Source organism: Trematomus bernacchii, unplaced genomic scaffold, assembly GCF_902827165.1.
Source record: "Trematomus bernacchii unplaced genomic scaffold, fTreBer1.1, whole genome shotgun sequence".
Taxonomy (NCBI): Eukaryota; Metazoa; Chordata; class Actinopteri; order Perciformes; family Nototheniidae; genus Trematomus; species Trematomus bernacchii.
Genome location: NW_022987714.1, coordinates 6,871,705 through 6,892,707, shown reverse-complemented (window position 1 = coordinate 6,892,707; position 21,003 = coordinate 6,871,705). Strand labels below are relative to the sequence as shown.

At 39.5% G+C, this 21,003-nt stretch overlaps 1 protein-coding gene across 5 annotated transcripts; it reads left to right on the top strand.

The window, feature by feature from the left end:
- Nucleotides 1-366: 366 nt before the first annotated feature.
- Nucleotides 367-19,041, top strand: rfx4 (regulatory factor X, 4). 5 transcript variants are annotated; one of them, XM_034141069.1, is made up of 19 exons: nucleotides 367-518; nucleotides 686-1,621; nucleotides 4,249-4,335; nucleotides 4,548-4,608; nucleotides 6,973-7,096; nucleotides 8,340-8,401; nucleotides 9,136-9,349; nucleotides 9,817-9,894; nucleotides 10,031-10,194; nucleotides 10,969-11,069; nucleotides 11,175-11,233; nucleotides 11,338-11,482; nucleotides 11,795-11,889; nucleotides 12,432-12,549; nucleotides 13,899-14,018; nucleotides 14,533-14,694; nucleotides 14,793-14,952; nucleotides 15,047-15,185; nucleotides 17,850-18,122. In XM_034141069.1, exons 2-19 carry the CDS (start codon nucleotides 1,579-1,581, stop codon nucleotides 18,120-18,122), a joined length of 2,205 nt encoding a protein of 734 aa, XP_033996960.1. In that variant the 5' UTR covers nucleotides 367-518; nucleotides 686-1,578. The 5 variants fall into 5 exon arrangements, with proteins under 5 accessions (XP_033996960.1, XP_033996959.1, XP_033996963.1 ...); XM_034141068.1 differs by having other exon boundaries at nucleotides 367-588; nucleotides 701-1,621; XM_034141072.1 differs by having other exon boundaries at nucleotides 367-1,621; nucleotides 14,536-14,694; nucleotides 17,850-19,041.
- Nucleotides 19,042-21,003: the final 1,962 nt, after the last annotated feature.

Below are 21,003 nucleotides of genomic sequence, written 5' to 3'. Positions count from 1 at the left end.
GTACACATCCGTTTGTGCGGGCAGAGTGGAAGAGGCTCTTTTGGTGGCTGCACCTGTCCTTTTTTATGAGCCTCTAATAAGCAGATAACGGTGTCTTGCACTGAGGGAGATACAGACTCCACCTTCTCCTTATTTGACTGAAATTAATTAGATCCTCCTTTGAGGTCACGGCTGTGCATTAGCCACCATTTAGCCCTTTGAATAGTGCTCTCATTAGTGGGCTGTTAACGCACATATTTGTTGTTTAATCCTTTCTTAGACACCAAGAGAATTTACAGATACATGTAATAGGAAATTATTCAAATGTTATGATGAACAGTTTTTTTTACATAATTCCAAAGTCCTTTTGACCTGTCACTCATTGAGCAGCTTCTTTCTTCCCACATGAGTCTGAAAGGACGCACAGACCTGCTCTAACTAAGTATGACCCTGTGCACAGTGTCCCATGTGATGTTGCTGCCACCCTGTCCCACACATGCTCACAGGTGGCTGCACGGTGTCTGTGTGTCTGTGTGTCGGTGAGTAGCAGCAGTGGTGCCCACGCCTGCGCACTGGTAGAGAAAGTCCTCCTTTGCTATCCATGGTGTGGTGAGTAATTCAGCCATAATCCGCCTTTCTCCTCTCCCCTCTTCTTTCCCCTCTCCTCTCCCCCTCTCCTGTGGTTCCATTCATATTCTAATCACAGCTTTCGCTTCTCCAGCTCTCAGGCACTCCATCAGAGCCCTCCCAGCCTCGGGCTTTGCACTTTTACTTCCCCCCCTTTGTGACCGTTCCCTCTTCTGAGAGGCACACCAAAAATAAGGTTGCCACAGCGAAAGAGTGAGTGAAAAACAGGTGAAAATCCACCAACAATAATCCACATTGGTGAAGTTTTTCCAATGTTTGATTGTATGCCTGAGAACACGATGGCTCGAATCAAAAAAGTTATCCTAAAGATTGTTAATGGTTGAAGGAGGTGATAAACTCACCAAATGCAACAAGTGTCCATGGGATGTGAAATTTAAAATGAGAAGGAAAAGCAGGAGCGGCAGTTGTGTAGGCATGTATGTTTATATGGAGCTCTGGGGTGTATAAAAACGTATTAAATGCCATAATGGAAGACGGGGAGGCCACAGTGTTAGGACTGCGTAGATCTAAGCCTCTTTTTTTTTCGTTGGGAGGGAGCTTTTCTTATTCAAAACAGCTCCACAAAAGACTTCCAGTGAGCCTTGCCACATCCCCATCTGACTTGGGGCCATTCATCAGCCTTCCAAGCCTATCAATGACATGTCCCCATCAGGGCTCCTATAAAATCAGCCCCTTTCCCATGAAACATCAGCAAACATTTTGACGGGTCTGGCTTTCCCCCCGCTGGATTTCTGGAGTCTCTACCCCCCCCCTTTCCTCCCTTATTCCCACCTCCCCCCTTCTTCTCCGCCAACACCACCCCTCTCTGGGCGAACCTCAGATCCTCAACATCTCCTGTGACGGGCAGTGGTCACGGAAACACACAGCGAGACAAGGGGAGAGCCGCTGAGGAGGGGGAAACGTGCACTAAGCCATTTTCTTGGAGGAGCCAGTGTCGTTGATGGGAAGAGGATGCATTGCGGGCTGCTGGAGGAGCCTGATATGGATTCCACAGGTCAGTCCTCTTATTCCGCTCTGCTTTGTCTGGATGTGTTGAGGGAACCAGCAGAAATGTTGTGTGAGCTTCTGCTGATGCTCTTCAGGAGGTCTCAAACTTTCAATGCAGTCAGGAACTGTCTGGAGGCTCGGCCGATGATTTTTCTCACGGTTTTATCACTCGTTTCCTTTGAATTTTAATTTCCTAAATTATTTATGAATGACTGTTTTTGGTCACGCACATTTATCAGAAGTGCTGTTATGTTATAAGTGTTTCACTTGTTGCTTAATTTATAAGTCACAGAAAGCAGGGAATTGCTATTAGATCTTTCAGTAGTGGCTCGGTCCAGTGGCTTCTAGTTTTTTACAGTTAAACCAACTTTAATGATCTTCGTTCATCATAATTAACAGTGGAGGGATAAAATAAAAAATGCCCATAGAGGTGGACTTTAAAGTTATCTGTATTTGCTCTTAAGCTTATTTTTAAGTTTTGCTTAAGATTGGAACACTAAAGCAAAACTGAACTTTATTAGTTAAGAATAATCATTCATATATATTTGTATTTTATCGTGTTGACATACCTAGATTATTTGGTTTTCAGAAACAATAATGATTAAGGCCCATGCTGATAAAAGATTAAAATAAAAACAGTTAAGTTGTTTCAATGTGTTAAAATGTGTTAAGGGGTTTTATTGACTTTGGTTACAGACATTTAAAATAGTTTACATTCTTAAAAATCACATGTGTAGTGTGCTGGTGCAGTGGAGACTAGTTTAGCCCAGAATGTGTTCATAAATGAGAGAACGTCCGTTTCACTTGTTGATCAAATTTAATCCAATTATTTAGATCCCATACTTATCTGTCCCTGTGGCAAATGAAGCGTAAGATCTGAGCCTCTGTGGAGAATTACCTCCACTTCAGTGGATTCACCTTTTTAATACAGGCTTTTTCTTTAAGTAGCCATGAGCAAAGACTGCCGATAATGATTATGCATGTCAGTCGGCCGTCAGTAGAGTTACATTTCAAATGCAAAGGCTGTTTTATAATTGTTTAACATGCATTGTGTTTGGCGAGGAAAATGCTGTTAGTCAGTTAGTAATGTGAGATGTGATGATAATAACAAACATTAATTAAAATCAATAAATAGTACATTTCTAATCATAAAATGTCACTACCATGGAAAGAAAACACTTGTTCCCTGTTCAGCGTGCCGGTTTTTTATTTTCTGCTGTGCAGTGATGAGACATTTTGACCTCGTCTCGCAGCACATGCTGAACATCGAGCTGTAGATAGCCCATCCCTCGTGTAAACTTTAAAACTTTTAAATATCTGCGACCTCCTCATGGGCTGCACCAACAGGTCGTCCTGCAAGGAGGCTGTCCTAGCAACAGCTGCTATATTTATGGTTGTCAGCTCACATGCAGAAAAAAATAAGATTTAAAGAAATGTAATGTTTTTATTTTGTTAAAAGTAACATGTTGAGTACTGTATGTGCTGAGTTAACTTCTGAGGTAGTTTAGGCTGCTAATTTTAGGGTACATAAAATTGTATTCACCAGATTTAGTGGAAAATATAATACTTTTTAATCTATTTCTCTGTTTAGGACAAATACCCAAGTAATAGTGTCTAGTTAGCTTCTTATTATAATACAACAATGAAAATCACAACATTTTGCATTAATATAAACAAGAATAATAGTATTAATGTCCAATGCCCTTCCTAATTACACTGGTCAAATAAAGTTCGTAAAACTAATACAACCAGAATTTTAAATGGATTTCCACTCTACGTATCAGGCTGTTTCTACATGAAAGCTTTGGTGATTTGCTGCAGCCTGCTCACAGAAAGCACACCAGTTGAGCTATTTCTAAGTAGAAATTAAAACGGGACAATGGCCTCTATTCCACCACACTGCCTCAGTAATGTGTGCAGGCTCTTTTAAGCGAGTGTGTACTCTCGTAGTCTCCTGGGAACAATGCTGGATTCCTGCCGTCCTGGTGAAAACATTTCAAATAGAGCAATGGCCGCACCGCTGCCTATACAATTGATTGTTGTCAGCTCGCCCTGTCACATTACCAACAGTTAAAGTGTCCTGTATAGCTAGTGATTTGCACTGTTTATGTAAATACAGCTTTGGATCTATTATACTGCGGACAAAATAAGTTCACCTCAGGAAGTGAGTTTTTTTAACAGTGTCAGTTTCAACGAAATTTTATACAAAGAAATAGAAAAACTGCTATAAACTGTTTGAGCCAAATAAGATTAAAAGGCCTGTTGGCACATATTTAAAAATCTTATTTTTTTTGACTAGTTTCAAATAAACATGTCTCCCGTCCTGGAAGAGGTACCCCTCCTCTGTTGCTCTCCCCCGAGGTTTCTTCCATTTCCCCCATTAACTGTGGGGTTTCTTTGGACGTTTTTCCTTGTCCGATGTGAGGGTCTAAGGACAGAGGGTGTCTTATTCGTAATTCATATTCTGTAAGAACTGTAAAGTCCCCTGAGACGAGTGTAAGATTTGTGATATTGGGGTATATAAATAAACTTTGATTGATTGACAAACATAAAACATAAAATCGTTTTTTGAGTTTACTAAGAGGCGACAATTTGTGCAGCTCTGTGATCTGTGGTCCTTCATGTCTTTTTTAGAGAGTTGGATTGAACGATGCCTCAACGAGAGTGAGAGCAAGCGATACTCCAGTCACACGTCTCTGGGGAACATGTCCAATGATGAACGTAAGCAGGACGAACACTGTTACACTAAAACCACTGACTTCACATCTCATAGCTGCTGTTTATCCATTAATACAATAAGTGTCATTTAATGATGACAGTTTATATTATTGTGTCCGTTACACACACTTTCAATGGTGCTATATTTGTGACTGTCATTTTACATGAATAACTACGTTTTCATCCCTAAATCCTAAATGTGACGTGTGTTACAGATGAAGAAAAAGAAAACAACAGAGCCTCTAAACCACATTCGACACCGGCTACTCTTGAATGGTAAGTTACTAAAAATATTTGTGTATATGTCCTTCAGTCGGATGAAAAACTTTAAGTGGAAAATTGTGAACAACAAAAACACAACAATATATGTCAAACAGCAGTAATCAAATGTAAATAAAATGTAAAATGATGTAGGGAAGTCTTCGAATAAGTATTACTAAAGCTTCTATTCTCCAGATGAAATGTAAAACACTTGTGCTAAATATGAATTTACCTTATAATTTTCAGTCATGTTTGATACCAAATTTGCATCCTTGGTTCCCCGTATGTTTGCACATGGTGAGCAAATGTAGTATTTTGAAAAAAAATACCAATAACAAAGTCTTCTTATCATCTTATCATGATTATGATAGGAGATGATTTTATTCTTGTCTTTCCAAATGGGGAAGTTTGATGTGTTCTATCATAGAAAGATCTTATGCAAACAGTCTTAATAAGAAGAGCAGCATGTATCAGATCTTTGTCCTCTGCATGTATGAAATACAAACCCCACACATGCCTGTAGTTCATATCTTTCTGTCTGTTGCACTGCCCCATGACCAGTGACACCATTTACTAATAGTATTCAAAAAGCACATGGTATAATGAATATTTATGCTGATTTAAGCTGCACTGCAGGGGGCTGAAACCCAGCGTGAGGAACATGAGTTGGGTCAATGTACCTTTTTAAAGAGAAGCATTATAGACATAAATGGTGCTATAATTGGCCTTTATGATAGTTTCACTCCGCATATAGAGACTTTTTTTCTTTTGAGTGAAATTAACTACAGAAAAAAATTCATTTTAAAAAGAAAAACCTCACAATACCTCTACATTTGCAACCATCATTTTTAACTGATGATTGCGTTTTCATTGTTAAACCAGAAATAATATATTTGTTCATAGGACGGCTTGACCACTATTTGTTTTTGAGTTTGAGAAAGTCACTAAAATTAGGTTTATATATTTAACAAGATCGATAGAGAGTAGCCATTCATGAATAAACCAGTCTTATGAAATACAAAAAAAACCTGAAAACATAAAAAAAGGTTTCAGTAGTAGAAGTCATAACTCTGATAACGACAGGAACGGCCTCTGACAGCTTTTGTGTCCAGCAAGAATAAATATTAGATTTATTAAGAACTGAGCAATGAAGTTAAGCTCAGAAGGCAGAGAAAACATTTAAATCAGCATTGTGCTATTCAATGATCTGAAAACAACTTGAGATACTAACAGTAAAGTTCAGACATGTTTTATATTTATTTTTAATGTAAGTAATGATGCAGGTGAGATGGTGGCAGGGTTTAATATGGACTGCATTGAATATAGCAACTTTATGTAGTTTGTTAACGCTCTGAAGATCCAGACTCTGTGTATTCTAGCATTTTTACAAAATGGACGTTACATTTATTAAAACTAACAGGGCCCCTCGTACTATGAACATATTTGATTAATACGTGAAGGAGTTGTTCCTAACATTTAAAAAACAACATATACGCTCATTGTAAAATATGTCAGCCATGTTATATTTAAAATCACTACAGACCTATTTGCAGTTTGTTTTGCAGCAGAGATTTTGTTCTCACTGCGTTATCTGCCATTTGAATTTAGTAAAAATGCAGATGATGTGTTGGGGGCTTTCTTTACTAATGCAAACTGTAGAAAAGATTTCAAAACCATAAATGATAAAAAATCCATCTAATCTTTTACCAAATCTGCCACAAAACAAGTGACATGTTTAAAGGAGGGAAATACACATCAGAAATCACAGCAATGATACTGGTGTTCCTCAAGGCTCATATTTGGGTCAATCCCTATTTGATTTATTCTCATTTTGTTGTTCCTTGCGAGGAGTTACACAGACAATGTGATTAAATATGTTTGCAATGATCCTTATTTACGGCTAGTTGACAACCCTGTCAGCAATTGTTTGTAGCAGGAAACACAGCGCGCATTCAGATGTTTTATTGAGGCTTTAAAACTGCATTGAGTTTTTACTTTGTTAGGGAAATACTCCAAATACAACTTCCAGTCACAGATCTGACTATCTGATGCATTATCAAGTGCTTTACAGTACAAAATAAAAATTACAATTTGAACAAAAATCCAAACATTGTAGATGGAGCACAATTAATTAAAAAAATGTAAAACAACAAAAATAAAACATTTTTGTGCATTTTAAAACTTTGGAACTGTAAATCAGGTGTTTCTTTCCGTCATATAAATGACTCTTAGCAAGTAGGAACAGTCATGAAATAAACTAAAACCAATCACTGCATCCATTTATTTAGCTGACATTAATTTAATCTGGCTTTTTAAACATTTACACAGTGAAGTACTGCTGGTTTGTTGTGTACTGAGCATCCTAATTATGATCCACAGGCTAGAGGAGAACTATGAGATAGCTGAAGGTGTGTGTATCCCCAGAAGTGCCCTCTACATGCACTACCTAGACTTCAGTGAGAAGCAAGACACGCAGCCTGTGAACGCAGCCAGCTTCGGAAAGGTACGATTTAAACAGAGATGAAGTAGATGAAGGTCTAGCAATCCCTCCCTTTGTCCATCCAGTTTAACTCGTGATCATTTTAAAATGTCTGGATAACACATGTGTTTTAGTGTACATATATATTTATATGTGTTACACACTGTGAATTAAAAGTAATCAGAGCAAAATGACTCGGAATTAGAAATAAATCTTTATTGGATGTTTTACAAAAGCAATAATCTCATGCACTAAATCAGCCGTGAGCATCAGTGTGACCATTGCATGCCTGGCTTGGTTCTGTGCAGCTCTCTGGCTGCTGTTGAAGTAATATCCACTGCAGCTCAGTGTGACGCGAGCAAAGCTCTGCGCTCGCTCACTGAACACATAATCTCGAGCCAAAGGAGATGTGCTTTGGTCTGTTCCCACAACCCCAAGAAGTTCCTCAGCCTTGCTACCCCCAGCCATCCCGGTACCCTGGACTCAGGCCCCAACCCCCAACCCGGCCCACCCCCACCCCTCCGCAGCTCCTGTCGGAAGATATTGAAAAAGAGAAGGGGCCTGGATTAATGTGTAATTAAAGGAAATTTGGAAGGGTGAGATGTTGCGGAATGTTAGATCAGTGGCTGGAGCAGTGTGGGGTGTCCTTTAGGAAGGCTTCATTGATTCAGGACAAAAAAACGAGAGAGGGCCCGGACTGCCTCCCTGTCTGCTCATTTATCAAGCGGGGCCTGACAGAAACTTCACAGCTTGGCCTCTTTTTTCATCCCACACAATGGAGAGCTACACTGTTTGCTAAAGTTTCTGCACCATGAGTTGGACCAAGGAGCCAATCTCTTTGGACAAAAAGAGAGGAAAGGAAGAAGGAGGGAGTGGAGAAGAGAAAGAGAGTGAGAAGGAGAGAGGACGGGTGGGTGGACAGATGAGGGGAGACTGTTGATATAGGGAAAAAGTAATACCCCTGGATGTCATAAATAGATGGCTCTCAAAGCTTGTGTTCTCCTCTCAGACCTCCCTGTGGATACAGCGCTGAGACTTTGATGTTGTGCTCCTGACAAACTTTATCAGGCAAACATACACTCACAAATTTACATTTTATAAAGATCTTATAGTATGGCTCCTTTTATCACTTGTATGCATATTTATATTAAAATAATATAATTATTTTTTTCTTTACTTTCATGAATTACTTAGAATGAATTTGATGTAACCTCTCACTCTTTAGTTACAGCACACCGACTAACGTTTTCTCTCCTACACCGAACAGATCATAAGGCAACAGTTTCCAGCATTAACTACCCGAAGACTGGGGACAAGAGGGCAGTCGAAGTAAGTTGGTCTTTTTATTTAACAAACTGAGAACATATTTCTCACTTATTATCAGACTCTCTCCCCAAAAACTGAAAACAATTTCAATCAAACTGCAGCCACAGAACATATAAAATGAAATAAATATGAACAGTTTAACACAAACAAGTTGTCAAGCCTTAGATTGAAGTATGACACAGGATAACAACACGAACAAATAATGTTGTAATATATTTGTACAGAATATCTACACTTTCTTACCCAGAGTCAAAGCATTCACCACATGTAATGTTGGTTAAGATCTGAAGTTGTTTTTAATAAGATAATTTTGTTCTTTCAAAATATATAGAGAGAAATCAGAGAGCAAGATCAAATCCTATGAAACTAGCATTCTAACAAATGTATTAGTTGGATATAAATGTGGTAAATGCTTGTATGCTGCTCATGCTCTTTCTGCATGTCATATATTTATTTTTGCTATGTATATAAATGTCATGTTCTTGTATGTTGTATGTGAGGGGACTGCGGATGGAAATTAGCTTAAACATTGTTTTTGTTTTAAAGTGTTCATGATGTGCACTGTCCCGGTTCAAATAAACGATTAAATGAAAAAAAATGAAATGAAATACATTTATTTCTAAAAGGCGTTTTTTTTCCTTTTCATTGCTTTTTTTAGCCCAGTTTTCTAAAGCTGCAGTTTGAAGTGTTTGTACTTAGAAGATGTTATTCAAGCGTTCCCCCTCTGCTCTCCTCAGGTACCACTACTACGGCATAGCGGTGAAGGAGTCCTCTCAGTATTACGATGTGATGTACTCCAAAAAGGGAGCTGCGTGGGTGAACGAGACGGGGAAGAAAGAGGTCACAAAGCAGACAGTGGCGTATTCACCGCGCTCCAAACTGGGGACACTCCTGCCAGAGTTTCCAAATGTCAAAGACCTAAATTTGCCCGCCAACCTGTCAGAAGAGAGGGTAAACAGGAGTTTTAAAAGTCCATCCTTACAGCAACCCCCCTTCTCCCCAACTCTCCCTGCCATCTCACCAACTCTGCGCCCCCTCTGGCTCCAGCCTTTTATCTGCCGGGACCTTCACAGGGTTTGCATTTAGAGAAGGACCTTGAGGATTTATATGCTGGCTCCTCACTAACTCTTAATCTTCCGGGGAGATAATAAGATCTAGCAATGAACAAAGGATAGGCACTAGCTGTCCGGCTTTTAAAGAGAGGCCATGATTTTAAATGGTTTGTGTTTTGCTGATCTCTAAAGCTCGTTTTATATTACTCGGCTCCAGCCTAGACCTGTAACATGTATTTATTGGTTCTCATGCTTTGTACAAGATTTATTCTCTTGTTTTTCTACTGCTCTTTTTACTTTTCCCAAACAGATAAAAGCTGTTAAGTTTGTGATGCAATTAGATTAATCCTGCGTTGTTACCCACAGGTGTCAACCTTCATCATGATGTACAGAACGCACTGTCAGAGAATACTGGACACTGTTATTAGAGCCAACTTCGATGAGGCAAGTTACTCCCCTTTTTAAACCATTTCAACAAAAAGTTTGATTCTATTTTATGAATTCCAATAGATGTTAATGTTAAAAGAAGACCCTTTATTTCCTGTAGTATTGAATATCATGTTGTGTGTGTTACTTTCAGGTCCAAAGCTTCTTGCTGCACTTCTGGCAGGGCATGCCCCCCCACATGCTCCCTGTCCTCGGCTCCAACACTGTGGTGAACATAGTCGGTGTTTGTGACTCCATCCTCTACAAGGCCATCTCTGGGGTGCTGATGCCCACCGTCCTGCAAGCACTGCCTGATAGGTGAGCACCTGTTGAGAAACCTTCACTCTAAAGATGTGTTACATTTTCTGTTACTAAAACTGGATAGGATGTATGGATGTCTTTTACTGCTCTGACTTCATAGCATTTATAGACATTTGTTTTGCAGTCTGAACTCAAGCTGCTGCATTAACGTAATGCCATGGTTAAGATTCAGTTTGGTAATTTAAGCTGTTTACCAAACATTAGGCTGCCTAACAGTTTTTCCTTCATAATAATTATACAATTTACTTCAAAGGCTCACTTCTTGCTGTACTATACCTTTTACTATTTAATACTGTTAAATAAGCAGCATAATATATTATGTGTACCATTGTGTAAAACACAGTGTTCATTGCAGTTACATAGCATGTCTTTCTCATGGTCTGCATGAACACCAGTCGGGTTTGTTGTGGTCTGATTCTTTGAGTATTTTTGAATACGTAGCTTATTGAAAATGTAATTGTTACTGCTGAAATGATAAGTCAAAACCTCAGTTTGACGAAACGTATTAATTGTCAAAAGGAAATTCAGGCATAATCAACATAAATGACCTGGACTCCTAAATCGAGCATCTGCTGTTTTTCTCTCGCATGTGAAATTAAACTAAATATCTTTGTTTTGTGGAAAAGTCCACGTCTTTTTTATTTTTTACTATTTTTTGATATTTTATCAAATATTATATAAATATTGACAGACTTCATACAGGGAATAAATGTCCATTATTAATATTCTTTATGGTTTTAATAATGTTTCTGTTTTCTCTCATCCACACAGTTTGACTCAGGTTATTCGAAAATTTGCCAAACAACTTGATGAGTGGCTCAAGATAGCACTTCACGAACTTCCTGAAAACCTGAGGAATATCAAATTTGAATGTAACTATAACATCACATCTCAACATAATGTACTTCTTAAGAATGTTATTTTAAAACAGAAATGTTGCATGATAACAATACTAACCATGTTTTTCTTGTTTTCAGTATCAAGGAGATTTTCCCAGATTCTAAAGCGGCAAACATCATTAAACCATCTCTGTCAGGTGCATATCTTGTTCTGAATGTTTTTTAATCAAATCCATATGAACAAACAGAGCTGATATGGGTATGCTCGTGTTGGTAATATTGTCGATTTATCTGTCCCCAGGCGTCTCGGACTGTGATAAACAGTGCCGACATTACCTTTCAAATGCTGGAGGACTGGAGGAATGTGGACTTGAACAGCATCACTAAGCAGACACTTTACACCATGGAGGACTCACAAGATGATCACAGGCAGCTTATTATCCACTGTAAGTCCACGCTTTAAAGTGACTCCAACACACCCAGCCAGAATTACACTCTACTGCCACGCAGTGTGACACACAGAGAGACAATCCTTCCCACGACCGGCGGAGTCAAAGCATTAATGATGGAGAGCAAAAGGTTAGACAAGTTTGCTCTCCCCTGAAACACCCTGCGGAGCATCTCCAATTCACTCCGGTATCACTCCTCTGAATCTGTCCTGATGGGGTCAGAGGTCACAGATCATGGAAGTTGGGAGTTTTTTTGTTTTAGAGTGATGTAAAACACAATTTAACCTGAGGATCTCTCTCCTGTCTCAGTGTATCAGGAGTTTGACCGTCTGTTGGAGGAGCAGTCTCCCATCGAGGCGTACATCGAGTGGCTGGACTCCATGGTGGACCGCTGTGTCGTCAAGGTCAGACAGCAAATACTTTTTTTTCACTCATTTTGATAAAAATTAGGGTTAAAACCTCGTCTGACTCAGCATTACCTTATCAATTTTGTGAAAGTTTCACAAATAAAGTTAATATATTTTCAATGTTTGATACTAAGAAGTGATTTTAGCTAAATGATTCAAGTGTTTGCGCAGCAGAAGTCAGATTACTCTGCCCTTAAAAAGACACCTGTGGCTGAAAGACACTCGTCTCTGCGTCTCTTTCTTACACAGAGGCACTTACGCTGCAATCCTCCCAGTTAATGATGTCTTCAAGCTTCCCATTTGCGTCCATTATGTGCCAGATATGGGCTTGTAAAATCTGGTCGCCCTGGCAACGTCTTGGACTGCCCAGACAATAGTTCAATAGGAAGGCGTGTCCCCGGGGGCAAATTAAATAGTTGACTTGTTGACATGTTTTTCGTTCCTGAGGGTTAAGCCCCAATGCGGACCCAGGGGTTAATTCTACCCCGGCTTCCCAACCCTTCCCCCTCCTTTCTCATGGAAATGTTCTCTCTCTCTAGGTGGCAGCGAAGAGGCCCGGGTGCCTGAAGAAGGTGGCCCAACAGTTCCTGCTCATGTGGTCGTGCTTTGGTACCAGAGTCATCCGGGATATGACCCTCCACAGCGCGCCCAGCTTTGGTGAGCAGCTAATGCTATGTTTTTAATCTTTAATGCATCAGGTTGCAAACAATACACACACTTATAACATACCAAAGATCTCAGTGGTAAAAAATGTGTTAAGCAACAACATAACTTCTTAAATTGCAAATAAAGAGCTTTGTCTATAACAGCCTCTATGAATAAAACCGTCTACTATTAAGGCTTGTGTATCCCTTCAATCAAAATGATATAGTTGAATCCTGCTTTTCACGAGGCAAAACTTTTGTACTTTAGATTATGCATAACATTAATGGACCAACCTTCCTAGTACATAACTGTATATACATATTTTTTTGCTGAGCATCAATACTAAATTAAAGATTGAATATCGCTTATCCAGGGATTTTATACCTTTTATACATCCCAGCTAAAGATCTTTTTGGTAAGCTGCAACACCGAAACTTAAAAAGCAGTGTTGAACTATAAACGTGTGCACATTTACTATTTCCAGGGTTCAGTAGCAACAAATAAACATGTCTTAATTCTTTTTTAAATTATATTGTTCTCAAATAAGGAAAGAGGAGAAACAAATAAAATGGCTGCTCTAATAGCTTGTTGGATTGTATTAAGAGAAGAGTAGTACAAATAAAATGGCCTGTCTTTCCTCTGCGTGGCCCTGTCTGTGAATATCAAAGACACAGCTGGTTGCAGTGTTTTGATAAAGCAGGTCTCTGTGCACAAACAGCTAATTAACAAAAGGCGCCCCTCCCCTCTCCCGATGTGTTTGCCTGTCTTTTCCATTTTATGACCGGTCAGTGTTACACCCCTCTCCCTTGAATAGCCACAAGTTTTTATTATGCGCACGGCAGCGGCAAGGACCCGCACAATGACACAATTGTGACACTTCCCTCACATGCCACAGTCTCCTCTTCCGTGTGACCCCGGGGTCAGCTGACATATTTCTGGCACTGACTCGGTACACGGAAACAAGCGTACGCGCTTCTTTTTAATAACAGCCGCCCTCATGTCACTCTGCAGGATGTGGTGTCATTGCTCAGATGCTTTTAGAATCGCTTTAGTTGTAACAGCCGTCATCATTCATGACCATAATAAAGATGCAAGAATTAGTCGATTAATGGCAAATGTAGTTACGAAGATTTTTGGTTTTATTTGATGTCCTCCTTTTTAAGACATCATCTTGGACTTTCAGAGTCTAGGACAGACTTTTTTTTCCCTTATTTCTGCCATTCAATAGACCAACATGTAATTGATAAATAGATAAGGGAACATCCTTTGTCACACTGTGTGTTTTTTACAAACAATAACTTCTATAAATAGTGTGAGTCGTCTTCCTTCTGTATATAACTGGTCCTGTCTTCTGTACGCAGGGTCCTTCCACCTGATCCATCTCATGTTTGATGATTATGTGCTCTACCTGCTGGAGTCCCTGCACTGCCAGGAGAGAGCCATCGAGCTCATGAGGGCCATGAAGGCAGAGGGCAGCACAGGTGAGATCATTAATGACAGTATAGCTGCAAAAATGCCTTCCGGCGTAGTAGAATAAGAGGATTGCATCACTGAAAAGGTCCTAGTATGATGCGCTGTTATTTGTTGAAATCGTTCGCATGCTTTTTTCACTTAGAATTGTGTAGATTTACTTTGTTGTGGGGACTTTATTCAGTTCGTCACTTTATTTTGTACACACAGTTCATATGCTTTGCCCCCATATGTGTGTTTTACTTGTACACATTCAGCTACCACTCACAAAGAGTTTAACCTTTCAAAGTAATAATTATTGTACATCAGACTTGTATTTGGCTCAAACAAACTGATAAAATAAAGACAATTTAAGAATATAAATGTTGAAATAAAGGGGAGTAGCTGAGAAAGCTAGTGGTGGGATTTTAGGGCATTTTGAGTGATGACAATGTGGGGGCATGTTTGATGTGATTTGAGAGTAACTTCATATTTTTTTTATTTGATAAGACTGTCTAATAGTCTGTCCTCTCTTGACACCTTCAGCAGAGAGAGAGGAGGAATTCCCGGTGAAAGAACCCACCCCCACCTCCCCCTCTCCAGGATCCTTCTCTCCCGCTCGCTCGGTGCACTCAGTGGGCGTTTCCTCGGCCAGCTCCCCCACTGCAGCCGTGTCCCCGGAGTACAGCGGGGTCCCCACCACCACAGGTGAGACCCTCCTCTCAGTCACACACAGACATGCTCTCACCGCACATAGCTTCTTGGAGCCAACACATTTTCTTTGTGTCCGTATATGTGTCTACCAGGCGCTGTTCAGTCATATACCTGGTCCCTTACATACACAGTGACAACAGCCGGCGGCTCCACTCCTGAGGCCGGACAGCAGCTGTCCTGCATGAGGAACAGCGCTCCAGTCCCCCCCCCATCCTCCACCCACCGCCTGCCTGTGTACAGAGAGGAGCATGGGTAATTATTATGATTTAAGCATTAAATTATTTGTATATGTTGGAGAATTTCTTTAATGGGTTTTAACTTTCTTACCTCATTCCACTGATTCCAGGTATACTGGTAGCTACAACTATGGAAGCTACGCCAACCAGCACCCTCACTCCATCCAGAGCCAGTATCCCAGTCTGGCCCATGATCCGGCGATCCCACCCCCCCTCCACTACTCCGCCTACCACCGCTCTTCTGCACAGGTCAGTACCAGGCACCTTCATTACAATGAACTTAAAGCAAGAGTCCTTATTCCAATATTGTACATGATTAATAGTACTGAAATATTATCACCAAAATTGAGTCAAACATTCAAAGGTAAAACAATTGATAGATTATATATCCTAACGAAAAGGTTGGCATTCAGTAGTTTATACAACACACTGATACAAATAGGGCCTAAAGAGTAAAAACAAAACAATAGGACAAAATCAAGACAGTCAGAATGCTGTCAATATTAGTGTCTGTGGTGCTGGAAATATCACACATGTAACATAATTAAGAACTAATTACATAGTACAGTGCAGGAATAATGATTCAAATGGATAATATAAAATACAAATGAAATTACAGTTTATAACCGGATACAAATGTGGTTTGTGCAAAGCCTAACTTCACAAGTAACTGACCAACAGTTCAGCAGCATACTTAAGATTGTGTTTAAAATATGAAACTGCAACATAGTAACCGTAGTTTTCAGGTAAAATGTGGTAGAGAAAACGTTCAATCTTTATCTCTGAAATGTCATAGAGTAGAAGTATAAAGTTGCATTTAATGGGATTACTTAAATGAAATGGGTGTTACTGTACCTACATGTTAACTGGTGATTTCTCACTGGCGAGATTAGCACCCTGTTTAAATTGCAGATAAGGATGATGTCCATAGATAGAGATGAAAATGAGTGTGACATTACTCAATAACATAAAACAAATGTTTCTGATGTTTGCAAAAATATCTGTGAATACGAGCGTGTGTCGACTAAGTGTTACTAATGGTTCAACTGAATGAGTCTACACTGCAGAGCAGTTTGCAATTGTGCTATGTTTGTTAATTATGATAAGATCAAATTGGAAGAAGAAGATAGCATATGTGCAAAAATGTGCCCATTTGTTAGCATACAACATGCACATAAATATGTCAATATTAGAGAATGTGTGTGGAGGCTATGCTTTGAAGTCAGATGAAGACTGAAGATTTAAACAGGAGGAGGTGAGATGAGATTAAGACGCTGATTTTACAGCTCGTGTAGCGCCTGGAGTGAGTTTACTCTTTTGATGGTAATTTCCCGTGGAGGGCCCTCCAGCTGACATCAGCTGGGCCTCAGTGGTCGCAGTGTGTCTAACAGTCCAGAATCAGCCTCTCTACACAGCGGAAGCAGACAGAGAAAGGTGGCTTGGCCGGGCCAAGAGGGGCCCTGCTCTGTTACTCCTCTTTCCACTTCTCAATAGTCTCTTCATCTGTTTGAGCCAGTAGCCACAGAGCAGAGCAAGGGGGCGTTTATTAAAATATTGTTATTCAATGGTCTCTTTTCTGCTTGTGAACAAGAGGCAGCTGAGCCGTCTGTTCTGCTCTCTGACCTGCACTGACTGTCTTTTTCCATGCCATGATCCCTCATAATGGAATCAACTGTCGTGTTTATATTTAGTGAGAAAAGGAAAAGGGTGCTACTTCCACTTTTTTTTTTTAAGCCTGTCTGAGCTTAAATCGGGCACAATGCCTGTGCTTTGTCCGTGTGAGAGGTTGGGGATGGAGCTGAGATGAAAATAAAACCTTGTCGGATCCCCATCTGTTCAAAATATTGTTGTCATCTGGCAGATTTAGTCGGAGCTGTTTGGCATCAGTCACCAAAGGCAACAAAAATAACACCGGAAAACCACTCTTTCAGCGGAGCTAGAGTCTAATTTTCTTAAGTGGCTTAATTTTCTATTTCGACACTGGTACAACTTGTGAAGCAATTTCCCCTGACAGGAAATTACCATCAGCAGGGTCAGTTCACACCCAACGCTACAGAGCGAACAAAGCGTCCTATAAGATATTGGCTGGACTAAAGCTACCTTTGAGGACACTGCGGTCATGTCCTCTGTACGTGCTCTGGGAATATTTTGGTTTCAGCAAGTCAGAACTGCATGTTGAAGTTTGACTACTTTTATCCCAATTAATAAAGTAAAGGATCCCGTATTTCTACACTTGTTTATTCCTGGCAGCATTTTGAAATTCATTAAAGGAATAGTTGATATTTTGGGAAAGGCACTTTTTTGCCAACTTTTGATTGATTGAAGATTGATACCAATCTCATATCTGTTTATAGGGCTACATCCACCAGCTGATTATATTAGCTTAGCATAAAGACTGGCTTGTTGAATTGCCTTGTGTTGAAAGGTGCTATATAAATAAACTTGCCATGCCTTGGAGACTCGTGGAAACAGCTAGTTGAGCTTAATTCAAAGGGTACAAAGTTTGCTTTATTAGTTAGCTCACTAACTAATATGAACTACTAACACACTGACACGTTGCATCTTATATCGTCTGTACGATGTAACATCCTGAGAGAAAACCAAAACAAAAATGTGACCTTTCCTGATCAGTTGTTGCTCAGAGTTGTTGCTGTTCAGGTCCAGATTTGTTTTTTAAATTAAATTGGCTGCCAAATCTGAACGTCTTAATATTCAATTACTTGATTAATTGATTATTCAAATCACTGATAATGAGTCTTATAGAATATTCTGATATTGGATACACGATTAATCTTTTGAGTCACTTTCCAAGCACAGCATTTACTGCTTTTCTTCGTCACTGCATATGCTAGGCTTCTCACAACCCTTAATGCCACTGCACCAGCATAACTTCTTTCCTCTTCTCCTCCACAGTACCAGCTCAACGGCCAGATGGCTCGGATGGAGCCTTGCTTGATGGGCAGCACTCCTCGGTTGCACCCGGCACCTGTCGCCCCCCGGTGGCCAGATGTGTCGCCAGCTAACAGCTGTTACACCAGCCCACCTATGCATTCATCGCGCTATGCTGCCTCTGGTGACATGTACTCTCCCCTGGGCCCACGCAGGAACTCAGAGTACGAACACTCGCAGCATTTCCCCGGCTTTGCCTACATAAACGGGGAGGCCACCACAGGCTGGGCGAAATAAACTCAATCACTGCTGTGGACAGCCGTGAGCAACTCCAGGCCTTCCAAACTGGTGGATGCAAAGACTCTGAACACTTCCGATCAAGTACATCACAATAGGAGGACTAGAGAATGGAAAGTACCGATGCAAGGTATAAGGAATCGTATGGACGAACTGACAATTTGAAATTACTGATGATTGTGGTGTAACTTGTGCCGAGGTTTAATGACATTTCTTCAACACTTTTGCTCACTGCTGGAGGAAAATAATCATGTATGTTGAACCTGCAGCAAAATCATTTCACATGTGCAATGCTGCTGCCAAGCTGTGCCTTTTGTTTTAAGGAATGTACACCTCTGTTTCCCTCGTCATCAACAAAATTTCCCATCAACACTCAGTCAGTTTGTCAATGACTGACGGATCAGTGTGCCGTAAGCTGTGTATCCTCAGTAAACCGCTGCCTCCTCCCGTTGCTCAGCTATGTGCAGCATCCTGTCGTGGGCTCGCTGCAGCAAGTTGGTTTGCTGCAGGATGGATGATCTGCACTGCCTTAACGTTACCAGTTTATACAGCGGCACAAATCCAAGCATAACAAATCATAGGACGGTTATAAACTCCTTGATCAGTGTGTTAAGGTGTGTCCATCTTGGATAGTTTTTTTTAATGATTGAATGCTGTGACTCAAAAACAACTGTGTGAGTGTATTCTGTCACGATCTTTTTTGCTGTTTTCCCGTGACAATATAAATATATATATATATATAGTATGTATTTTCTGTAACTTTGTAACATGGTGTATCCTTTATTTTCTATGTTACAATTGGTACTTTGTTCTCTGTTTTGTATGGTTAGTGAAAGATGCACTAACCTAGGTTTGTGTGTTTTATGATGCACTCAAAGCTACTGAGGACCTATTACCCTATGGGTATTTATAAAAAGGGAAATTATCAAAGTGTACAGTAACATAAAGTCTAGTCACTTTTCTGTAAATAAAAGCACTGGAAACCGTCTGTGGTGACGATTTAAAATCTTTGTCAAATGAGTCTTTGTCCAAACGTTTTCTTTGTTCTTTTATAATCATGCACGAAAATGTCCAAATGTTAACAAAATTCAATTAAACACATTATTGTATCGGGTTGATAACCAAAATGAACGTCAGCACTAGAGTTAAGTCTTTGTTCTTTGATTTATTATATAATTGTATTTTAAAATACTATAAAACAGCTTTAAATGTATTTTATTGATTTGTTATTTAAAATGTTACTTTAATTTACTAAATATGACATCTTTATTTCTAATGATGGAAAGTTCTATTTCACAATGCATCTCTCCACTTTCAGCTTCCATCAAATTTCCAGTTCACACTTTGTTGTTGGAGAAAGAAAAACATTTTCTGAAGTCGTCTGAGCTGATTGTTGCTTCTCTCCTCATGCAGTGACAACACGGTGGGGGGCTGGGCCCGTAGAACAAGGGCCACACTGCAGAAAGAATTACATTTCTATAGAGAGAATTTCCTGCTGTGCTGGGGTCATTGCACCTCAGTCCCGTAACCTTTGACCTCTGACCCCTGCCGAAATTTGTATTTATTGGTACATAGATCCTCTGTGTTATGGCTCTCCAAAATCCTTTGGGATTCACAACCGAGCAGATAAACCTGTTAATGCATAAAAAATGGCACCCCATCATTGTGGTATAATCAGCTGAGCTCAGTTTCAATATCCACGTGTTGAAGATTTCAGAGGGAGATTTAATGTTCTCGGTGTGTTTGCAAGAGGACGTCCCTGTCAGCAACATGTCCTGCATGACCAGTAGCTCTCATCTTTTATGTGCTTTAAAATAAATCTATAACTCATATATTGAAAAGTATAATTTCAACTTTCACACTGGGTTAGTGGTTAAACTCACAATATATTTCTGTAAAATGCATTATGGTGTCAGTGGATTCATAAATACACCTGAATTAAAAAACTGGGATTAATTCAAATACCTCATAAATTATTCCTGTTCATGGTCTTAATAGAAACTGTTACATATTTTAGGGAGGAAAACATATATATCTACTCTCACAGTTATTGGCAGTTTAGATTCACAAATCCATGCCTTTTGACTGTGGAAGGAATAGTATGTGGGCAAAGAGAAAACATGCAAACTTAAGTTCAGTCATGTTTTAAATGTGAGGCAACTGTATCCTGATCCCATTTGGTGGCATGTAAAGTACCACTGTTCACCAGTCAGTCATAAAGAGGTGTATTTTTCTGCAGCATCACATAACTGTGTACAAGCAACTGTGGGATTTTATGAAAAGACTGAACTGCAGGATCATCGCCTCATTCAGTGTTTACAATAAATTATTGTATTTAATTCCAAGAATCTCTGACTGGTCATTTTATAATTTTCTGGAAAGGAAAAATGACTTTAAAATAATTTCTTTCATTTTTAAATTCAAGATTAAGCCACACAGTAAATATACATGTCAAACTATTGTTGCGATTAAAATGTTTCCTGTCAAATGTATTTTTAAACTTGTGTCATTTCAAAATGTCTTTTTTTACAAGACATTTCACAATGCTTCGGTCATTTTATCCAATATAAACTGTACGGAGTACAGACTTTTATACAAATTCATTCATTCTCCTTTTCTTTTTATGTATCTTGTGTTTTCCGCAAAAACCCAAAACACAAGTTACTTTTACAGCTATTCTTACACATAGGCAACTTGTTCTACTTTTAGACAAATAATGTGTTTTTATACAATTTTGGGCACATTTTAATTTAATTTATTGTATTTTTTTTACTGCACTCGAGGATACATTCAAAGTTCTTGACATTTTCCGGATCGACTGGCCTTCATTTCTTAAGTGATGATGGACAGTCATTTCTCTTTACTGAGTTGAGTCGTTCTT

Excerpts from the sequence above, each read along its gene's own strand:
- rfx4 (XM_034141070.1), top strand. The coding sequence starts at position 1,579 with ATGCATTGCGGGCTGCTGGAGGAGCCTGATATGGATTCCACAG. Across the intron at positions 9,350-9,816 it reads CCAACCTGTCAGAAGAGAGG|GTGTCAACCTTCATCATGAT; the intron begins GTAAACAGGAGT and ends TGTTACCCACAG. Across the intron at positions 11,483-11,794 it reads CAGGCAGCTTATTATCCACT|TGTATCAGGAGTTTGACCGT; the intron begins GTAAGTCCACGC and ends CTCCTGTCTCAG.